At 34.1% G+C, this 23,485-nt stretch overlaps 2 protein-coding genes across 4 annotated transcripts in view; both read right to left on the minus strand.

Moving 5' to 3' along the window:
• Positions 1–1,500: 1,500 nt before the first annotated feature.
• On the minus strand, positions 1,501–3,693 carry LOC132748456 (uncharacterized). The gene is made up of 2 exons (XM_060738078.1): positions 3,582–3,693; positions 1,501–3,506 (listed from the first exon to the last, which is right to left on the minus strand). The coding sequence occupies exons 1-2, from the start codon at positions 3,691–3,693 to the stop codon at positions 1,501–1,503; spliced, it is 2,118 nt and encodes a 705-aa protein (XP_060594061.1).
• Positions 3,694–6,946: 3,253 nt separating this feature from the next.
• The window catches only part of LOC132748452 (uncharacterized), a 31,955-nt gene continuing 15,416 nt past the window's right edge, over positions 6,947–23,485 (minus strand). For all 3 annotated transcript variants that reach the window (XM_060738067.1, XM_060738069.1, XM_060738068.1), the window contains exons 8-13: positions 21,455–21,586; positions 20,232–20,367; positions 19,501–19,635; positions 18,476–18,612; positions 16,374–16,583; positions 6,947–14,784 (exon numbers count right to left, since the gene is read on the minus strand). In XM_060738067.1, the coding sequence (XP_060594050.1) occupies positions 14,716–14,784; positions 16,374–16,583; positions 18,476–18,612; positions 19,501–19,635; positions 20,232–20,367; positions 21,455–21,586 (819 nt within the window). In that variant the 3' untranslated portion in view covers positions 6,947–14,715. The remainder of the gene's footprint in view (positions 14,785–16,373; positions 16,584–18,475; positions 18,613–19,500; positions 19,636–20,231; positions 20,368–21,454; positions 21,587–23,485) is intronic.

Consider the following 23,485-nt stretch of genomic DNA (forward strand, 5'->3'; position numbering starts at 1 on the left):
GTTGCAGGGGCATTGACTAAACCAAAGGGCATTTTCCGGAATTGAAAAAGTCCCAACGGGGTTTCAAATGCGGTCAAAGGTTTTGCATTGTCAGACAAAGGAACTTGCCAGTATCCTTTACTAAGGTCAATTTTTCGAAAAATACCTGTATTTTTGATAATTTCGAAAATATCTGTTCCATATTGGGCATCGGTTCCGCATCAAATACAGTGCATTTATTGAATCTGTCTAAAATCAATACAGAACCTAATCGTGTTTATCCTTTTTCCTGATAAGGACAATTGGACTAGAAAACGGAGCATTAGAAGGTTCGATAACTCCCAACTCTAGCATTTTATCAACTTCTTCCTTTACTATCTGCTGTGAGTGAAAAGGAATAGGATACCCTTAGTCCTTACCGGTTCTGACGTAGTCAACTTAATGTCATGCTGAACTAATGACGTATTTCCGGGTATATCTGTTAAAACATCTGAAAATTTCTTTAACAAGGTTGCAATCTGCGTCTTACAATCTGTTTGTAAGTCAGGATTGACCTGAACATCTTTATATGTCTCTGAACCTTTCTTCAATGGACATAACAATATGTCACTATCATCTTGGTCACTTGTTTTCTAAACTATCATCTTCATCTAATCTATCATACCCATTTTCCGCTTCTACAACAGCTGCACTTACCTTTGCCAATGCACCTCGTTCTGGTTCGAAATTTTCTTTCAACATACTCCTTCAGCATATTGGCATGGAAAGTTTTAATCTTTATTGTTACCTATGTCTATCCGATAATCTAATTTGTTCACGACCTCGGAAACTACAAATGGACCTTTCCATTGTAATAACAACTTATTGCGTTTTGTAGGTATAAGAACCAGTACTTTACTTCCCTTCTTAAAAGTTCTGTCTCTAGCTTTCCTGTTGTAATACTTTCTATACCTAATACTGCTCTTCTCTAACTCCTGCTGTGCTATCTTACATGTACTTTCTAGTCTTTCTTGCAAATCAACTACATACTGATAAGTTGTCTTAACTTCGTCATTCTCTGTTTTTTCCTGACCATAACTCTCTCAAAATGGTAATTGACCTCTTATACTACGTCCATATAACAATTCAAATGGCGAGAATCCTAAACTCTCTTGTGGAACTTCCCGATACGCAAACAACATAGCATTCAAATACTTATCCCAATCTGTAGGTCTTTCACTACACATCCGTTTCAACATCTGCTTTAAACTACCATTAAATTTCTCCACTAAACCATTACACATCGGATGATACGGTGTAGTTGTTAACTGTCTAAGAGACAGCAACCTACTAACCTCATTCATAATCTGTGAAGTAAATTGTGATCCACAATCTGTAAGCATTTCCTCTGGAACACCTAATCTACTATACATGTCAACTAATGCTTCGGCTACTCTTTCAGTCTCTATACTAGGCAATGCAATTGCTTCAGGATATCTGGTAGCATAGTCTACCATGGTCAAAATATATCGGTTCTTCCTATCAGTCATAGGTTCGATCGGAACCAACAATATCAACGGCAACTCTCTTAAAAGGAGTATCAATCAAAGGCATCTTACCTAAAGTTACCTTACTTATTCTACCTTTAGAAATAGTACGTTGACAAATATCACAAGACTGACAATATCGTCTAACCTCTACAAGAACACCTGGCCAATAAAACTCCCCTAAGACTCTATCACTTGTCTTCCTAATACCAAGATGTCCTGCCAAAAGCGAGTCATGCGCTACTTTTAACACAGTCTCCCTAAGATCCTTAGGAACTACTAACTGCCTACTTACGTCACCATTTCCTGCCGTAAACTCTCTAAACAACATCTTATTCCTGATCTGAAACTTCACTTGCCCTTTACCTCTACAGTTTCTAACAGTACCTTCCTCTGCTTTCTTTCTACATCCATCTAATGAACTATCTGCCTGCTGCTTCTCTACAAACTCTACATTAGTGATGTCTAAAATCTGTGAAGGAACTTTAAGTCTTCTATGAGCTTTAACTTTACTCTGCGATCTTGTTTCTACTGCTGAAGCTAACTTACCAAAATTTGGTTCTACAGCACCCTCTATGTTACCGATAATTACATCATTTGTAGGATTATCTACACATAATGCTTCTACAGTACCCCTGTAATACGGACAATCAAGATCAATTAACGCCATGTCTAATCTGTGCTCACTACCATTAATGTACTTACATCGTCTGGACTTCCCTAACAATTGATTTGCATTTACCAAATTCCTTCGTACTATGACACATGTACACCCAGTATCTCTCATTGCAACTATAGATTTACCATTACATATACCTCTAGTTGTCGGACATGAATTTATAGTAACTGTACCCACGTCTTCAAAATCCCCAAGTTCTATCAAACTACTACCACTATCTGATCTCGGCATCGAAATTTTCGAATCTGCATCTCTATTTCTTCCTCTACCTCTACTCCTACCTCTATAACCTCCTCGCCTTCTATTATCCTGATAACTATTATCATTCTTACTTGGATTCATTGAGTTCGGTTCTATGTCTTCCGCTGCGTTAGCTTTATTTGTAGCCTTATTTCTACAGAAAAATGCTGTATGCCCTAAACGACCACAATATGTGCATTTATAACCTTCATACTGCTGAGATGCTCTACCTCTATTTACCAGTCTATCGTTACCTCTTTGCATACGATAACTACTACCTTGATTTCTATCTACAGGTCTACTCGGCAGTACATAAGGCTTAGCTCTTTCTTTAATTCCATGATTCACTACATACTTCGGACCTCCTCTAGTCTTGGCAAACAAATCTGCATCTTCCGCTACTTCACGGGCTGAAAACAACTTCTTACTACTAAGGTTCTGATATAGTTCTCTATTGCAGAAATCTAAAAATTGATCCCTTACTATGAAGTCTAACAACTTTTCATAAGTCTTCTCCACCTTACTCAATCTTAGCCACCCATCTAAGTATCTAGAAATTCTAGCTAGGAACATAACAAAAGTCTCATTTTCACGGGGCCTTTCAGTCCTAAACTTCTTCTTATACCCATCATCAGTCAACTCAAACTGCCTTAACAAAGCATCTTTCAGCTTATCATAATCCGTCCTATCTTCTAATGGAAGCCTATCAAATACCTCCCTAGCAGTACCTTTTAACAGAAACGGTAAGTTTAGTGACCACATTTCATGTTCCCAATTCTGAGCAGACGCATAAGTTTCATAAACATTCAAATACGCATCCATAGAATCAATCTTTTCGTCAAATGGAGTCATCTTAACCTTTACCTTACCTACACTCTTCTTACCTAACATATCTAACTCTATCTTCATCTTATATTCTGTATCTAACTTCCTAGCTTCTGCTTCCTCCTTCTCTCTTTCTAATTGACGAGCATAATCTAACTTCTCCCTAGAAATCTTAAACTCATAATCTAACTTCTCTTTCTCATTACTTAACTTCTCTTTTGCTAACCTAGCTTCTAATTCTAACCTATCCTTCTCAGCTTCTAAACGTTCCTTCTCAGCTTCAAAACGTTCCTTCTCAGCTTCAAAACGTTCCTTCTCAGCTTCTAACCTACTATGTCTTTCTTCACGCTCCCTTGCTTGCTCCTCTTTAACAAAGTTTCTCAAAGCTTCATCTGTATACCCTAACTCTTGACCTACCTTCATCAACTCATTTACACTAGTCATCTTGAACTTATTATGTATATTTCCTACACTGTAACACTACAACAACAACAACTTAGGATACAAGTAAAATCTAAATGTGAGGTAGAACAATGATATCAAAGTATCATTAAAGGGTAACACTACAACCCTTAAACACAAAACACTATATTCACTAATCACGGTGCACTATAACACTACACTTCAGTGTAACACCATATAATTAAACGCATTTATCACTCTAGCGCTATAATCACAATGTACTTTCACTGTACACAGTACTAAAATAAACAGTGTATCATATATTCTAAACACTATACCTCACCACTACAAACACTAAGTTTCAAACTCATCTAAGTATCTCACTAAGGTTGTATAATAATAATCTTAAGTGTACAGTAGACAGTAGGCAATAATTAAAACTGTTCAAAATACTTTAAACTTCAAAGTCCAAACTACGACCCAAAACTCAATGTCGCGTAGCACTTTCCCCACAGTGCAAAAATATAAAAGGTATATGGCCAGTTTCAATATACTACAGACACAACGTAAAAACAAAGTAAAATTGTAAATGACACAATAAATTAAATGTTCACCTAGATAACAGACACAGTTTCTTTATCTAGAAAAAGTACACAAGGCGGGTAGTACCTTACATTGCAGAGTGTATGTGTGTATATATGTACTTCCGGTGTTTTACCGAAAGGTCACTTTCAGATTACAAAACTGGTGGTCTCATCATTAAGTGACACCTAAAAGGAGGAAAATGGAACGAACTCACCCTAAACGTCCAAACGTCCACTGTCGGGTCTGTGTGGCTGTTATAACCTCTCAGCTGGATAGCTGTCACACACACAAGTCCGTTTCATTTGTCACGGTATCAATCTGAAAATGTTAAGAAATTATAATCACACTAAATATAAAAAGAATAAATAATTAAAAATGATACAAAATTTAACTACCTTTAAGTAAACTAAGTTTAACTTTTAATTGTAAATAAAATTTTTACTTAAAATAAAAACCAAAGTTTCTAGTGTTAGCTATATAACCTAGCTGCAGTAAAATGAGTGTGGTTTGTTTCAAATAACAACTATAGTCAACCGGTATCCAATCACGTCGAGGTCACCAAATGTCACAATAGGGACTACGCTGGGATACCAGGCCGACCACAATTGCTATCTAAAACAACCAACAACTCAAAACAGAAAAAATATATACAAATTTATTTACAGAAATGATTATTTATAAATGAAAAATGATTGTATATGATAAACTACTATGATAAGTCACTGCACAAACAAACACTATCAACGTATCTCAGTCTATTTCTCCCGTAAAGTTTCTGTCATGATGCTTCAATAAAGTGGTGGCGTTGTTAAACAAAATTCGTCACAATGGCGGGCGTCTTGTATAAAATCTTATCAAGCGTAACTGTACTTCCTACAGTGTTGGCACAGTTGATAGGATCCTGAACAAGGGCATGCGTCACCCTTTAGCCATGGACATACGTGTGGAGGGCCCATGTCATCTTCGGGTGTGTCCTCAAATAAGAAGCTACAAAGTATAAAACATGATAAGTTCCATGATAATCAAACATAAGGGTATAATAAAGTCCCTTGGAAAAGACTCGACCTTTGTCGGTTTCCAATAAAATAACGTGCTTCTTTGAATAAACAAAATGTCCACTATAGTACACCATACATTCCGTGGAACAAAAATTCAATCACATCCGCATAATACTGCGTTGCAAATATATTCAAATATACGCCACATAATAACCACCAATAAATAAACGTCTTCCAAAATCATGCCACTGAAGATCCTTCTCTAGAGATACGTTAGTTTTGATACGTTGTATTTACTTATAACAAAAACAGATGATAAATGAAATGAAGTAGGATGATAACGTAAATTAAATTGATTGAAACAAATCATTACGATACTGCAGTATTTTACATAAAGTTACACAAATACGGTAGAACCAAAATAAATTATTAATGAATAGATATATATAGATCTATAAAATATTCATGGCTCCTATACAATTACAATATAATTAAAACTTCATTTAACATACATCAATTAACATGTCTCGGTATAAATTTGCAATAGCGAAACACTAGAATAAAAAGAGCTTTTAAAATTTAATCTGCAAAAATTTAGAAAATTTAGAAAACAATAAATTACTGCCAAATAACTAAACCTGAATCAAATAAACTATAATTCTAAAAGAAAATAGTATTTTTACGAAATAGCAAAAATTTATGAAACAAAATCACTAGAAAATTAAATTTACCTTGTACAAGCTGTAATTTTATGACAAATATAATTTGTCTGTCACCCGTCATAGTGACCTGTATAACGTCCAGTGCATTGCAATATGTCACTTAAAATTTAGTCAATATATAGCAAACTACTGAGTACTGAGCGGGAAAACAAATCGTGCAAAACATGAAAAATCGATTTGCACGAAATAAAGCTGGGACGGCGGGAAAAATAGTTATGTAAAATAAAGGCCCGTCCTTCAAATACAGACATAATACATATATCTGGTTCATAAAACAAAAATGTAACTTTCTTATTACTGAAAGGATTTTTGTGAAATAAACGGCAAAATGTTTAAATTGATACATGGAAGTTTATGCAAACCATAAAAATACTCTAAATAATAATTTCACCCGAAAACTCTAAATTGAACAAAAGATGATGCAATCTCATATCAATGAATATAGAGTAAAAATGAGGTTCGGCGTGAAAATATAATGCAATAATTTACAAACGTACTTTCACTTTGTGACACCGGGGCGGGGCCAATTTTGACCCCAGGGCTTTTATTTGAACAAACTTGGTAGACACTCACTAGAAGATGTTTCATGCCAAATATCTAAGCTCTAGCTCTTATGATTTTTTAAAAGAAGATATTTAAAGTTTTTTCTTTCGGTTGCCATGGCAACCAGAGTTTTGCATGGAATTAAATTCTTTGAACAATTTTTAAAGGTGACCACCAAAGGAACATTCCTGTGAAGTTTGGATGAAATTGACTTAGTGGTTTATGAGGAGATGTCATTTAAAGTAAAAGTTTACGGACGGACGACGGACGGACGCCGGACGAAAAGCGATCACAAAAGCTCACCCTGTCACTTTGTGACAGGTGAGCTAAAAAGCTATGAAATGTCTTTATCTGATTGGTTAAGACTTAATCTTTGTAAAAAATAACAGGTCAGAATCAGATTTTTTTTATTTCATTTTATTTCAAATGATTTTCAGAATATATTAACCATTTTTTCCCCTAAAAACTGATTTTCTGTAAAACCGTCAAAGATGCTATAATATCACTAAATGTCACATCTGTTTTGTTGTCATTGTTTTGAAGAAACATCGACAAAATACTTATAAAAGTACCGGTAGTATTTTAGTTGATTTGCAGCATTTTCTAAGACAGAATTGATCAGACAAATAACAAGAGCTGTCAGCAGGACAGCACGCTCGACTATTCTAAGTGCTTGATAGTAAAAGAGCCTTGATAAATTGTTAAATCTTCCAAGTTCACAAAAGGGCTAATTTTTTTTTATAAATTCATGTTATAGGCCTTAGAGAGAGTCTAATTATACAGTATTGGCTTGACTATTTGGAAGGTAATGTCACAAGGGTGTTTTATTGAGTATAATAATACTTATTACCTATGAATACATAAAATTGACAGAAAAGGTACAAAATTCTGGAAACAAAGTGATCCCTCAGTTAGCACCAATCACAACAAAATAACATAAGAATTGCAGACTCGGTTTGATTGAGTCTGTACATGAGGGATAATGAAAAAATGCAACACCCCTCACGCCCCCTAGCACCCGCTTGTTATTAAGATGTTTATCAAGTAAATCACTGCTTTATTATTATGAATGCATAAAATTGTCCCAAAAAAGGCACAAACCCTTCAGTAGTTATGGAGATAACAGCTTACAAGCAAAACTTTACCATGAATTTTTTAAGTTGAAAAAGAGAACAAAAATCAGCCTAAATGCAAGATAGAATTATGGATCTTTGTCAGTGACCTACATTTCTAACCCTAAATGCATATGTGAAGTTTTAAATAAATATCTTTAATAGTTATTAAGATACATTAAACTTGCATGTAAACATTAACCAAGAGACTAAGTAGAAAAGGGGATATCAATCAGTCTTAATGCAAGATAGAGTTATGGAACTTGGTCAGTGACATACAATTATGACCCTCAAATTATGACCCTAAGTACATGTGTAAAGTTTCAAGTAAATATCTTTGAAGACCTTTAACCAAAATCTCTAAGTTTCAAAGGGGCAAAAAATTCTGCAAATATTGCAGACAGAGTTATGCAATTTTGTAAAATGATGTACATTGTTACTATAAACAAGAGCTGTCGGTAGGACAGCAACGCTCGACTATTCTTAGTGCTTGATAGTAAAAAAAATGCTTGATACAGTTACCTCCTCCTGTTTACAGGTTGGGGTCATGATGGTGAACAAGTGTGCAAAGTTTCAAAGCCATATGTCAATGGACTTTGAAAATATTTGAACTATTACAAAAACTTTAACGTAAATTCTAAGTCGAAAAAGGGGCTTAATTCTGTCAAAATGCTTGATAGAGTTACCTCCTACTGTTTACAGATTGGGGTCATGATGTTGAACAAGTGTGCAAAGTTTCAAAGCCATATGTCAATGGACTTTGAAAATATTTGAACTATTACAAAAACTTTAACGTAAATTCTAAGTCGAAAAAGGGGCATAATTCTGTCAAAATGCTTGATAGAGTTACCTCCCCTTGTCTACAGGTTATGGTCATGATGGTGAACAAGTGTGCAAAGTTTCAAAGCCATATGTCAATGGACTTTGAAAATATTTGAACTATTACAAAAACTTTAACGTAAATTCTAAGTCGAAAAAGGGGCATAATTCTGTCAAAATGCTTGATAAAGTTACCTCCTCCTGTCTACAGGTTGGGGTCATGATGGTGAACAAGTGTGCAAAGTTTCAAAGCCATATGTCAATGGACTTTGAAAATATTTGAACTATTACAAAAACTTTAACGTAAATTCGAAGTCGAAAAAGGGGCATAATTCTGTCAAAATGCTTGATAGAGTTACCTCCTCCTGTCTACAGGTTGGGGTCATGATGGTGAACAAGTGTGCAAAGTTTCAAAGCCATATATCAATGGACTTTGAAAATATTTGAACTATTACAAAAACTTTAACGTAAATTCTAAGTCGAAAAAGGGGCATAATTCTGTCAAAATGCTTGATAGAGTTACCTCCTCCTGTCTACAGGTTGGGGTCATGATGGTGAACAAGTGTGCAAAGTTTCAAAGCCATATGTCAATGGACTTTGAAAATATTTGAACTATTACAAAAACTTTAACATAAGTGGTTACGCCGACGCCGTCGCTCGGGTGACTGCAATAGCTCTACTTATTCTTATCGAATAGTCGAGCTAAAAAGTATTGTAAATTTCATTTGAATATCTCAAGCAATAATTCAGATATTTGACTTTACAAAGTTTCAAAGGGGCATAATTCTGTCAATATTGTAGGCAGAGTTATCCAACTTGTCAATCTGATGTACCTTGTTACTATAAATAAGTATTGTAAGTTTCAATTGAATATCTCAAGCAAATAATTGAGATATTTGACTTTACAAAAAACATTAACCAAAATTTTTAAGTTAAAAAGGGGCATAAATCTGTCAATATTGTCGGCAGAGTTATCCAACTTGTCAATCTGATGTACCTTATTACTATAACAAGAAATAAACAAGAGGGCCATGATGGCCCTGAGGTCGCTCACCTGTATATAGCCCCCCCCCCAACCCCCACCCCCAACGTTGCAGGGCCAATTTAACCCAAGGGCTTTTATTTGCACAAACTTGGTAGACACCCATAAGAAGATGTTTCATGCTAAACATCTAAGCTCTAGCTCATTGGGCTTTTTAAAAGAAGATTTTTTTTAAGTTTTTTACTATACACATATAGTTAAAAACAATGACACCCCTGGGCCGGGCCAGTTTTGACCCCAGGGCTTTTATTTGAACAAACTTTGTAGACACTTTCTAGAAGATGTTTCATGCTTAATATCTAAACTCTAGCTATTTGGGTTTTTTCAAAGAAGATTTTTAAGTTTTTGCTATACACATATAAAGAAAATCAATGACCCCCGGGGCGGGGCCAATTTTGACCCCCGGTCTTTTATTTGAACAAACTTTGTAGACACTCACTAAAAGATGTTTCATGCTTAATATCTTAACTCTAGCTATTTGGGTTTTTTCAAAGAAGATTTTTTAAGTTTTTGCTATACACATATAAGGAAAATCAATGACCCCCGGGGCGGTGCCAATTTTGACCCCAGGGCTTTTATTTGAACAAACTTGGTAGACACCTATTGGAACATGTTTGATGCTAAATATCTTAGCCATAGCTCTTTGAGTTCTTTAAAAGTAGATTTTTTAAGTTTTTACTATATGCATATAGGGAAAATCAATGACCCCCCGGGGCGGGGCCAATTTTGACCCCAGGGCTTTTATTTGTACAAACTTGGTAGACACTTATTAGAACATGTTTCATGATAAATATCTTAGCTCTAACTCTTATGGTTCTTTAAAAGAAGATTTTTTAAGTTTTTACTATATGCATATAGGGAAAATCAATGACCCCCTGGGGCGGGGCCAATTTTGACCCCAGGGCTTTTATTTGAACAAACTTGGTAGACACCTATTAGAACATGTTTGATGCTCAATATCTTAGCCATAGCTCTTTGAGTTCTTTAAAAGAAGATTTTTAAAGTTTTTACTATATGCATATAGGGAAAATCAATGACCCCCCGGGGCGTGGCCAATTTTGACCCCCCAGGGCGTTTATTTGAACAAACTTGGTAGACACCCATTAGAACATGTTTCATGCTAAATATCTTAGCTCTAGCTCTTTGGGTTCTGTAAAAGAAGATTTTTTAAGTTTTTACTATATGCATATAGGGAAAATCAATGACCCCCCGGGGCGGGGCCAATTTTGACCCCAGGGCTTTTATTTGAACAAACTTGGTAGACACTCACTAGAAGATGTTTCATGCCAAATATCTAAGCTCTAGCTTTTATGATTTTTTAAAAGAAGATATTTAAAGTTTTTTCTTTCGGTTGCCATGGCAACCAGAGTTCTGCATGGAATTAAATTCTTTGAACAATTTTTAAAGGTGACCACCAAAGGAACATTCCTGTGAAGTTTGGATGAAATTGGCTTAGTGGTTTATGAGGAGATGTCATTTAAAGTAAAAGTTTACGGACGGACGGACGAAGGACGGACGGACGCACGCGGGACGAAAAGCGATCACAAAAGCTCACCCTGTCACTTTGTGACAGGTGAGCTAAAAAGTATTGTAAGTTTCAATTGAATATCTCAAACAATAATTGAGATATTTGTCTTTACAAAAAACTTTAACCAAAATTTCTAAGTTAAAAAGGGGCATAATTCTGTCAATATTGTAGGTAGAGTTATCCAACTTGTCAATCTGATGTACCTTGTTACTATAAATAAGTATTGTAAGTTTCAATTGAATATCTCAAGCAATAATTGAGATATTTGACTTTACAAAATTTTAACCAACGCCGACGCCGGGGCAACTACAATAGCTCTCATATTCTTCTAATAGTCAAGCTAAAAACGTTATCAAACATGGATATTTTAGCTGGTAAATATGATATGACTTGTACATTAAAAAATATTAATATTGACCTCCGCAATTTTTTCAATACATATATCAATTCATCAGCTGCAAAGTCCATATTTGTATAGTATTTTATCCCATCTCTTGTACTATTTTATTCAGAGAAATTAAAAAATAATCATCTGATATATTATTTCTTCTAAAAATAAATGATTGTTGCATTCACACACAAATATAACATAACTGTATATACATGTATACACTTTTTATAAAAGTATTCATTGGTGGCCATGCTTCATTACCCTAAGCATTTTCACTTTGCTAGTTTGATGCACTGTATTTTCAAATAATCTGAAAGTTTTTATGTTGAAGAAATTTGGCAGAAACATAAACTTCAATGTTTAAAAATTATCCAAATGTTTTCTTTCATAACTAACATCTGACAAGATTTTGTGACATGAACAGAAAATAATGGTGTAAACTCAAGGGTAGGGTCGAATTAAGGGCAACACAATGATATAAAGATAGTGGTGAAAGAAGACTTCAAGATGCAACAGAACATGTTTTTTTTTACCAAGAAACACCTGATGGAAAACACAAAGCAACTTTTAAAACTCCTTTCAATAGTTTAAACATACAATATATAGAACTGAAAAATGGTTTTTTATTCAATCCGATCTATTTGTTCAGGCATATACAGGCATCAGTCTTCCTTCTGCTAGTCAATTGAGCCGCGTCATGACAAAACCAACATAATGGGTTTGCGACCAGCATGGATCCAGACCATATTATATTGTGTTTGTTTATCATGTAACATGTTTACCTTTATGCCGAAATAAATCTATCTATCATCCGTGCGCAACTATATATATTCTACTACAAAGTACTGCTAATATATATTACCATTTTGTTGTATAATATGATATAGTAATGTCATTTGCCCTATTTTAGTCTGATTTGAAAATGTTTTAACTTTTGAATTTTACAACGCTTACATGAAATGGCACCAATGGAAACCTTCTAAATAATTCAACTTGAGAGGCATATTTCATTGTACTGCCTCTTTCTATTTCATAAATTTATAAAATTAATTTATATTTACAAAAATGTATATTATTTACTGACAAACAGAAACCAGCAATAATGTAACAATAAAATTAGTAAAACACTGTAACTAAAGTAAGTATCCAGTACAAAAACAATAGTTGTATAAGAAATGTATACAAAATTAATTCATTATTATTCATAAAATGAGAAAACATGTGTTTGAATAATAATGATAATAAATATGCATGATAATGTAAAAGGGGTATTTTGAATATGGGTGTGTTCAAATTAATGATGTGTTCAGAATATGGATGTGGTTTTAAATTAACAGTGCATTCACATTATGGTTCTGTTCACATAATAGTAGTGTTCAGAATATGGTTGTGTTCATATTATGGTTGTGTTAAGAACATAGTCGAGTTCAGATTATGGGTGTGCTCACATTATGGGTTTGTTTTTACATTATGGTTGTGTTCAGATTATGGTTGAGATGAAATCATGGTTGTGTTCAGATTATGGGTTTGTTTTTACATTATGGTTGTGTTCAGAATACGGTTGAGATGAAATCATGGTTGTGTTCAGATTATGGGTTTGTTTTTACATTATGGTTGTGTTCAGATTATGGTTGAGATGAAATCATGGTTGTGTTCAGATTATGGGTTTGTTTTTACATTATGGTTGTGTTCAGAATACGGTTGAGATGAAATCATGGTTGTGTTCAGATTGGTGGGTTTGTATTTACATTATGGGTGTGTTAAGATATGGAACATTACTAAACTTTACGTTATGGGCATGTTCAAAATATGCATGCTGTGCTTAGATTATGCATGTGTATAAAAATGGATGGGACCATATAGTATAATTGGTTAGAAAAAAAATTGTTCAAATACAAAAATGGAAAGAATGCATAAAACGTGAATAATCATATATATTATATAACAGATATTTCATAAAAATATACAAATGTAGCAACTTGGTGTCAACAATATATACATACAATATATACAATCTATGCATGAACTTCAAAAATGAATAATAAAAAAAATCCCACTGCACCAGTTAATGATATGTATATACATGTAGATCTGCTATACACATGTTTGAATTTAATTTAATTGTACATGATCAAATAACGTACATGTTAAATCTACAAGTACAATATATGTCAAAATGTTGTATACAAACAAATGAGGGGAAGTTCTGAAACCAGCAGCTTATGAAATGATAAAAATAAAACATTACAGAATATATAATTATTGCATAATATGTGAGGACATTTAAGATGGATGTATGTATATATGACAATAATTTGCCCACAATATGGGACAATATTTTGCCATCTAAGAGCATTAACGGGCTAAACACCTAAAATAATTTTATAGGAGTTAACCTGTTACTGCACCAAGGTGACAATTTCACATTAGTAATATAGACAAACTTGATATAAAGACCACATTTTATATACAGAACATCAATAAATAACAGGCCACTATCATATTTGTTTTCAATAAAATTTCTCTTTTGAAAACAACATTTCTCATTTAGATAAAGTATTGTGATTAAAAATTTACATTTGATTATGAATCTGTATGATGGAACAGTATATCACATATAACAACAACAACAAAAACAAACTAAGAGCAAACAGAATAACAAATATAATGGCACTTCACACATCAAAAATATGAAAAGAAAATTCAACAAAGTAAAGTGATGTTCATGGAACATAGTATCCAACCAGACAGGACATTCTACCAAGTGGTTTCAATATGTTCTTTATGATGAATTAATTATTGCCAGCATTTCTAGGGGATATTGTTAAAGATTAATACAGATTCCTTGCAGATTATGCTTCATGATGAATAAAATTATTCCTGTTTCATAAATGTCCCTTTATAATTCCAATATGTGACTTTTATATAAATACTAAATAAAAATTGCCTAAAAATTCATTCTGTCCCAATGCAAACTCAGTGGTTTTTTAAAATTACAATGTATCTTTCCTAATTAATTCAGACAAGCACTATGTCTGTCCAAATGAATGTCATGCACTCTGATTGCGGCCTTGACCCAAGTAACCTTGACCTCTGGGACCTTTGTTTAGTAGAACTCATTATCAAGCACCTGTGTAGTTTAGAGGCTGTAAGAATTATGGTTAAATTCAAAGTTTTGTGACAGACAGACCAAAAGCAATATTAATTGGTCCTGCACACCAAACTAAAAATACCTGAAACATTTATTGTCTTTAAAAATTCAGAAAAATATACAAGAAATGGAATCTGTTGATGCATCCCCTTCACATAACATCAAGTGCACCTTCATTTGACTTTCAATGACTTAATGTATCTGAGAACAATGTCCAAATTTTTTCTATCTTCCATCTTTGCCTGAAAACAAAAATATACAAATTCTATCAATGTCTTAACCTATGAAAGGGTATAAAGCTATATCTTAAGTATTAAAACTATACCTAAGATATAGAGGTTTATTACCCTTCCAGATTTTTTCCGCCTTTTTGATTGGATATTGATCACCCGAAAGAAATTGATATAACCGAGCCAGACGGGTAATATACACACTTAATTTCCCCGTTGGGTACCCAACGTTGTAAACAACATGCGCTGAGGTGATGCGCGTACGGTTCGATTTTACGCGGTGTAAATTTCGATTTAAAAGCACTTTTTAACTGTCAAATGATAAATATTTACCAAAGTAGAGTAATGATACATATTACCATCAGTATCGAAAACAAATATGACCTTGTGAAAGCTTGATATTAATTACAAAAAAGTGCGTTCAATAGACTACTCCCTTTCTCTTGTTTACATTTGTTAGGTACGGGAAAAATACGTCATGTATTTATGTGACGTCATGTTGTGACAAAGAGGTATCCTAAAGGGAATCTTATTTCGACGTTTCATTTGAAACAGCAATGATTTTTAAAAAAATTGTCTAAAGTCGGCAGGGGAAGGGTAATAAAATTATTATTTTGGTTTTGGAGTGATATATGTGGATATATTACCTGCCAAGATAAAATATCACCCTCGCCTAACAGCTCGGGTGATATAAAATCTTAACAGGTAATATATCCACATATATCACTCCAAAACCAAAATAACATATAATACCAAGGCTATATCTAGATGTTTGAAAATGGTTGAACATGATAGTTATCTTATCAAAGCATCTAACCTTTAACCTGCTAAATTTGAGATTTGTGAGTTGCCTTGCTTTGAATTTTGGAACAGTCCATTTGAATTCAAGAAATGTGAGTATAGAAAATTCAAACTCTGAGCTAGCAAGATATTAAAGCCTTGTCAGAATGCATGGATGTGAGTGCTGGCCTGGTTCTATACTGGTGTAAAAGCTAAACACTTCTGGTTCCAGAAAGGAAATGGCTAATATAAAATGCTAGTGACCTGACTACATGGACTATACCATTTGCAGAACCAAAACATTCCAAAATGCTTTAAGATACATACAATGTATAGGAACATCATGTCTAATATTTCAAAAAATTAAGTTTCAATTAAAGTTTAAGTTTGAAAAGATTTCATCCAAAAAAACAGCAATGGTCTAAATATATATTATTTTTTTATTTAATACCTTATATCCTTTCAAGACATGACAGATAGATAAACATAGTGATCTAATAAAAAAATGTGAAGTGTCTCTATGCCATTCAGCTAATTTGTATGCTGGGATAAAAGTCACTTGGCAACTTTCCAGCTTTAATTCATATGCGGTATACCCCTCTGTGCATAATTTCAGACAAGAGTAGAACCATTGACATTCCGCAAACTAGCTAGATAGCTTCCTTACATGAAGCAATCCAAAGTTCCTGGTGGGATTCATACCCACAGCAGTGAGGGGAAAATGGTTCAAAGTCAACAACCATAATCACTCTCCTACAGAGTTATTTGACAGTATTTGTATGAATTTTTTTTAAATTATGAGAAGTTAAAAAAAATTATACCTTCCAGCATGAATTCAAAATCTTTCTAATTTCTATACTCCATGTGTCAGTGTTTGGCAACAAACCAGAAAATATTTTTCTGTGTATAACGTCCCTCTCCTCGTGCCTATGCTCATATAGAAATGGTGTACCAGATAACATTTCATAGAACAGGCAACCAGCACCCCAAATATCTGATCTACAATCAGCTTTATATGTCCGTTCTAATAGCTGAAATTAAAAGATGAAAAAATATATAAAAATAAACTGAGCCGCGTCATGACAAAACCAACATAATGGGTTTGCGACCAGCATGAATCAAGACCAGCCTGCGCATCCGCGCAGTCTGATCAGGATCCATGCTGTTCGCTATCAGTTTCTCTACTTGTTATAGAGTTTGTAAGCGAACAGCATGGATCCTGATCAGACTGCGCGGATGCGCAGGCTGGTCTGGATCCATGCTGGTCGCAAATCCATTATGTTGGTTTTGTCATGACGCGGCTCAACTGTATTATTGTTACTAGATACACTTAAACATTTATTCACAAAATTATAGTAGGTCTTGACAGGGAGAGGACAAAATCACTTAAAACAAGAGCTGTCGGTAGGACAGCAACGCTCGACTATTCTTAGTGCTTGATAGTAAAAAAAATGCTTGATAGAGTTACCTCCTCCTGTTTACAGGTTGGGGTCATGATGGTGAACAAGTGTGCAAAGTTTCAAAGCCATATGTCAATGGACTTTGAAAATATTTGAACTATTACAAAAACTTTAACGTAAATTCTAAGTCGAAAAAGGGGCATAATTCTGTCAAAATGCTTGATACAGTTACCTCCACCTGTCTCCAGGTTGGGGTCATGATGGTGAACAAGTGTGCAAAGTTTCAAAGCCATATGTCAATGGACTTTGAAAATATTTGAACTATTACAAAAACTTTAACGTAAATTCTAAGTCGAAAAAGGGGCATAATTCTGTCAAAATGCTTGATAGAGTTACCTCCTCCTGTTTACAGGTTGGGGTCATAATGTTGAACAAGTGTGCAAAGTTTCAAAGCCATATGTCAATGGACTTTGAAAATATTTGAACTATTACAAAAACTTTAACGTAAATTCTAAGTCGAAAAAGGGGCATAATTATGTCAAAATGCTTGATAGAGTTACCTCCTCCTGTCTACAGGTTGGGGTCATGATGGTGAACAAGTGTGCAAAGTTTCAAAGCCATATGTCAATGGACTTTGAAAATATTTGAACTATTACAAAAACTTTAACGTAAATTCTAAGTCGAAAAAGGGGCATAATTCTGTCAAAATGCTTGATAGAGTTACCTCCTCCTGTCTACAGGTTGGGGTCATGATGGTGAACAAGTGTGCAAAGTTTCAAAGCCATATGTCTATGGACTTTGAAAATATTTGAACTATTACAAAAACTTTAACATAAGTGGTTACGCCGACGCCGACGCTCGGGTGACTGCAATAGCTCTACTTATTCTTATCGAATAGTCGAGCTAAAAAGCATTTTGGCAGTACAAATATTTTTGACGATTAGTTGGACTTTAAAGGGAGACAAAGAGATAAAGATTCATTTCTTCGTTTTGAATTTTTCATTCACTATTCTGTAAATGTCCTCAAAATGATTACACTAGGCAGTCAAAGGATTTTTTCATTATAAAGTATTTAATGATGGTTTTCTAACCAGATCCACCTGGGTCAGGTTAGAGTGTTAAGATTTCACAATAGTTGTCACTGTGAACTTTGGAAATGTTAAAGAACATGTTAAATGAATGACTTAGACCTGTTTCAATCATACAATATCCACAATATCTGTTATTGTAACTTCCAGGGTTTGTTCAAGTCACATAACTTGTTTTAAAACTACTCGGTGCTTCTGTCAGCTTCTAAATTTTGTTAAACATATATAGGTATATTTACGCTTCAAACCCAAAATATATAGAATTTAATACAGAAATTGATGCTGGGATTTTAAAAATGTCATTTTAGCATGATTTGAGTTCATAAAATCATTTTAATATTTTTGACATTAATTTGCCAGAGTATCCCTTTAAGGCACATTGAGCAGAATATGCTGTCTTACTGGTCTTATAAAATATACAAACACTTGACTTACCTCTGGTGGGCAGATATAGTATGGCAAGCATGCTTTCACAGATCCTATATCACACTGGCAGTTTACAGGACAGGATAAACTAAAGTTGCTCACTTGAATGATATTATGTCTGTCATCAGGAAATAACATGTTTCCACCTACATTGGACAAAATTGTATATATTTATTTCAAATACTGTAACAGAAATGTTATAAAATAAGACAGACAAAAAAAACGTTGGTATATATTTCAGACTGAGGTTGGGCCATTAAAACTTCTGGAATAGGAAGGTATGGAGAGTAAGTTTTCTGGATCAAGACCATTACCTTTCACATTTTCTTTTTAGTCAAATATGCTACAAGTAAATGATGTATATATTTGTTTCCCTTCAACATTCAACTACTATAACTCTTGTCAATAACATTTACTCAACTGTAATGTCAGGATAACTCTTAAATACTTCCTTGTGAGCGATGCATTTAATTAAGTTCATTCAAATTGTTTAAAGAAAATCAAAACAGAAAACTTGTTTGAACTACCACTCAAATATTAACGAAAGTTACAACCTGTCCCATTCATAGAAACCGTGTATCTGTCTACAACATTGATATACATGTCTCTGGATCTTTCAGATATGAATACTATACTAATATCTGTTCTTAATCAATTTTTTTTACTTAAGATCATCAATCATTTTATCTCAACTTCCTTCATTTTCATCCATAAAAGTGTAAGTTTTATATGTTCTATATACATTTAGTGAAAAATAAGATTTCACATTCTAAAGTGAATTGTTAGGAATGTTCATTAAGACACTATAATTACAGTTCTGGCAGCAAAATAAATATACGAGCCACGTCACAACAAAACCAGCATAGTGCGTTTGCAACCAGCTATCAGTTTCTCTACTTGTTATAGGGTTTGTAAGTGAACAGCATGGATCCTGATCAGACTGCGCGGATGCTGGTCGCAAATGCACTATGTTGGTTTTGTCATGACACGGCTCATATTGTTGTGTTATTAAGGTATTATAAAAGAACACTTACTCTTCCAATTGAGATATACCACTCCAAAACTGGAATTCAGATAAATGATTGCCGACAAAATCTGCTTCATGTAGTAAATAACCCTTGGCCAAGATAATACCTTAACATAACTTAAATAATCTTCAAGGCTTCCTCCTGTAAAAAATAATAGTTTTTACATAGAATTTTTATCTATTTATTTTTTATTTGGTTGGGTTTGAAATCCCACCAATATTTAACTTTTAACTGCTTAGAAATTGAGTTTTTATAACAGGTTGTACACGGAAATCTGTATAAAACAATTTATTTACATATACATATTTACATTTAACATAATAAACCGATGAAGTAAGCTGTATACAATAAAAGATATTTATCTTTAGCACTAGAATTTGACAAACGAAAAATATTGGTAAAGGAATACACCAACCTTCCACACAATATTCCAACAAAGTCCCCCTGTCAGAACCTTTGGAAACAAAAAATAAATACCCACAAATAAGCAAGCCTCATGCTTGTTTTTGTTTGGATTTTCAATCTAATAAACACTTTGAGGGTAGTTAGTTCAACAAAGTCTGTGATGTACATTATATCAGAGACAAACAAGCTCCTGGTTTGAACCACCAACCTCCTCTCATGTATTTCTTCCACATATGAAAAAATTCTACATCTGTTGCAATGTTTAAACTCAACTTTATTTGAGAAGAGTACAGAAAATAGTACATTTCTCCATGAGATCCTTCAAACCATACCTTGACAAAATAGGGAGCACACTTGAATTTTATCATCATATTCAAGCAACCAGAGTTGTGGTACAATATGTGGGTCATTCAGATCTTTCAGTCTAGCGTACAGTGATAGCTGGTGATCGTTGTCCATCAATGGATACTGCAAATACATGTACATGTACATACATCTTAACCTTACTAATATAACTGCAGTAAATGGGAGTTAACTCCTGTCAGTGTTTCCAAATGGTCAGTATGAGTTACCTCAAAAGTTTAAACCTATTCGATGCAGTTTGATTTGAGCTTCCCAAGTGTTTGAACCTGGAAGTTAATCAGTGCTGATGCCATAAAAACCCATAAAACTTCATAATAATCCATAATATAAACCCCTAAGACTTCAATATGGTTTGAACCCATGATCCCTGGGTAGAGAGGGAGACACCTAATAAATCACAAAGCTCCCTCTACTCTAGATCCTGTATGTTGTAATTTGTAAATAAGATTCTTACCACTTTTTATTTTTTTAAATGCGTTTATTTAAGGTCGCCGCCGGAAAGCCCATATGGGCGACCGTACACTCAAGTCGGGCCATCCTAGAGCGTCCCGCCAAGATTTTTTCGTCGATTTTTTCCAGCTTTTATTGGTGGAGGAAGACCCCAGGTGCCCCTCCGGGCATTATTTCAGGCACGAGCGGGCACCTGGGTAGAACCACCGACCTTCCGTAAGCCAGCTGGATGGCTTCCTCACATGAAAGATTTCGACCCAAGTGAGGATCGAACCTACAGCGGTGAGGGTCCGGTGATCTCAAGTCAGCGACCTTAACCACTCGGCCACGGAGGCCCCGTTATTTTTTTACCACTCTGTGAAATTTTATATTAATATGTATATAATTATGCTTCTTAAACAATTTTCAAACATTGAAGAATATGTAACATATGTACAGCAAATATCTGTCCTCATTATATGCAATTATTAAAATATATGCATTCATTTCTTATTGAAAAAATTTGACTTAGACTTTATAGAAAATACATTTTTAATTACCTCCCTTTTTCAACACGAAATGTAAATTCGGTTATATCATTACAAATAATGTTTTTTGGAACTTACAATATTGATAAATCTTCATTTGAGCATTATATTTACGATATTTTATTTTAGAAACAATTTACTACAGCATTACATTATCAGGTAGGCACCTGTGTAGATTTTGAAAATTCTATAAATAATTTTATCACAATACTCACGAAAGTCAAAACGACGAGTTTCTGTAATTTATTGTCCATGCAAACATTGTGATTATGGAATTTTCCTAGCGGAAACATGGGAACGTGTGTTTCAAACTCCTTCATTTCATCCTTCTGTATATGACTCTGTAGCTGAAACATACAATATATAAAATCATTTCATTTCAAGTGACATTATGCCCAACCAAATAGCTAATGTACAGGTTAATGTAAAAATAATTTTATATTATGTCATGGGGCGTCCTTGGCCGAGTGGTTAAGGTCGTTGACTTCAAACCACTTGCCCCTCACCACTGTGGGTTCGAATCCCAACAGGGACTTTTGGATTCTTTTATGTGAGGAAGCTATCCAGCTAGCTTATGAAACATTGGTGGTTCTACTCAGGAGCCTGTTCATGCCTGAAAAAAAAATGCACGGAGGGGCACCTGAGGTCTTCCTCCACCAGTAAAGCTGGAATGTCGCCAAATGACCTATACTGTGTCGGTGTGACGTAAAACCCAAGTAAAAAACAAAACAAACTAGAAATGTGTCATCATGCCACGGATGCCCCCGCATGCAGCCAAAATTTCAGATGGTGCATTAATTATTTTTTTCATTTTAAGTTCAAAGCCCTTAAAACTTTTCAATGTTAACACAAACCATTTTCATGCAATGTTCAAGTTACTGAAATTATTCAGTCTTAACCTTAAAAATAGCATATTGTATATTTGTAGCCAAAATTATGGCTAAAAGTATGAGTGCTGAAACTGAAAGTTCAAAATTTTTCCAACATTCAGGAAAGATAAGTTTGTCTAAAATCATTGAACCACGACCAAATTCAAACTTAAACTGCTTATTCCTAAGATGTATCTATATTATTTTCAAAGTGAAAGGGACATAACTCTGCCAAAAAATCATCAAACCATGACCAAATTCCAACTTGACCTGCCCATTCCTTTGACATATCCATATGTCAAATTTAAGTTGAATATGTAACACTGTTGGGTAGATAATGAACAGAAACTGTAAATTTCATATTATTTTCAAAGTGAAAGGGGCATTACTCTGCCAAAAATCATTGAACAATGATCAAATTCGAACTTGGCCTGGGCATTCCAAAAACATATCCATATGTCAAATTTGAGTTAAATGTGTTGTACCATTGGGGAGATAATAAATGGAAACTGAAAATTTCATATTACTTTCAAAGTGAATGGGGCATAACTCTGCCAAAAATCATTAAACCATGACCAAATTTGAACTTGACCTGCGCATTCCTTTGACGCATCCATATGTCAAGTTTGAGTTGAATGTGTTGTACCTTTGGGGAGATAATGAACAGAAACTGAAAATTTCATATTGTTTTCAAAGTAAAAGGGGCATAACTCTGCCAAAAATCATCGAACCATGACCAAATTCAAACTTGACCTGTATTTTCATATAACATATCAATATGTCAAGTTTGAGTTGAATGTGTTGTACCGTTGGGGAGATAATGAACAGAAACTGAAAATTTCATTGTTTTCAAAGTAAAAGGGGCATAACTCTGCCAAAAATCATTGAACCATGACCAAATTCGAACTTGACCTGTATTTTCTCATGACATATCCATATGTCAAGTTTGAGTTGAATGTGTTGTACCGTTAGGGAGATAATGAACGGAAACTGAAATTTCATATTATTTTCAAAGTAAAAGGGGCATTACTCTGCCAAAAATCATCGAACCATGACCAAATTCGAACTTGACCTGTATTTTCTCATGACATATCCATATGTCAAATTTGAGTTGAATGTGTGCAACCGTTCTTAAGATAATGAACGGAAACTGATGATGACAGAATGACAGAATGACGGAAGGACGGAATGACGGAACAGGGTAACACTATATGCCCCGGCCATTACATTCTGTTAATCTTATGACTCTAGGTCAAATATTTTTTCAAAACTAAAAATCTTTTTTCTAAGTAAAGGGCAATAACTTTACAAATACTGAATAAATCCACAAGCAAACCCCAAGGTGCATAAGTACACATACTGACCAACATTCTTGTA

The sequence above is a fragment of the Ruditapes philippinarum genome, unplaced genomic scaffold (assembly GCF_026571515.1).
Source record: "Ruditapes philippinarum isolate M1 unplaced genomic scaffold, ASM2657151v2 ctg1209_1_1_1_1, whole genome shotgun sequence".
NCBI classification, from domain to species: Eukaryota; Metazoa; Mollusca; class Bivalvia; order Venerida; family Veneridae; genus Ruditapes; species Ruditapes philippinarum.

Bases quoted from the DNA above. Each gene is read 5' to 3' on its own strand.
- LOC132748456 (XM_060738078.1), bottom strand. From the start codon at position 3,693: ATGACTAGTGTAAATGAGTTGATGAAGGTAGGTCAAGAGTTAGGGTAT. The intron at 3,507-3,581 runs GTAGGTTAGAAG...AACGTTTAGAAG, and splicing joins GGAGCGTGAAGAAAGACATA to CTGAGAAGGATAGGTTAGAA.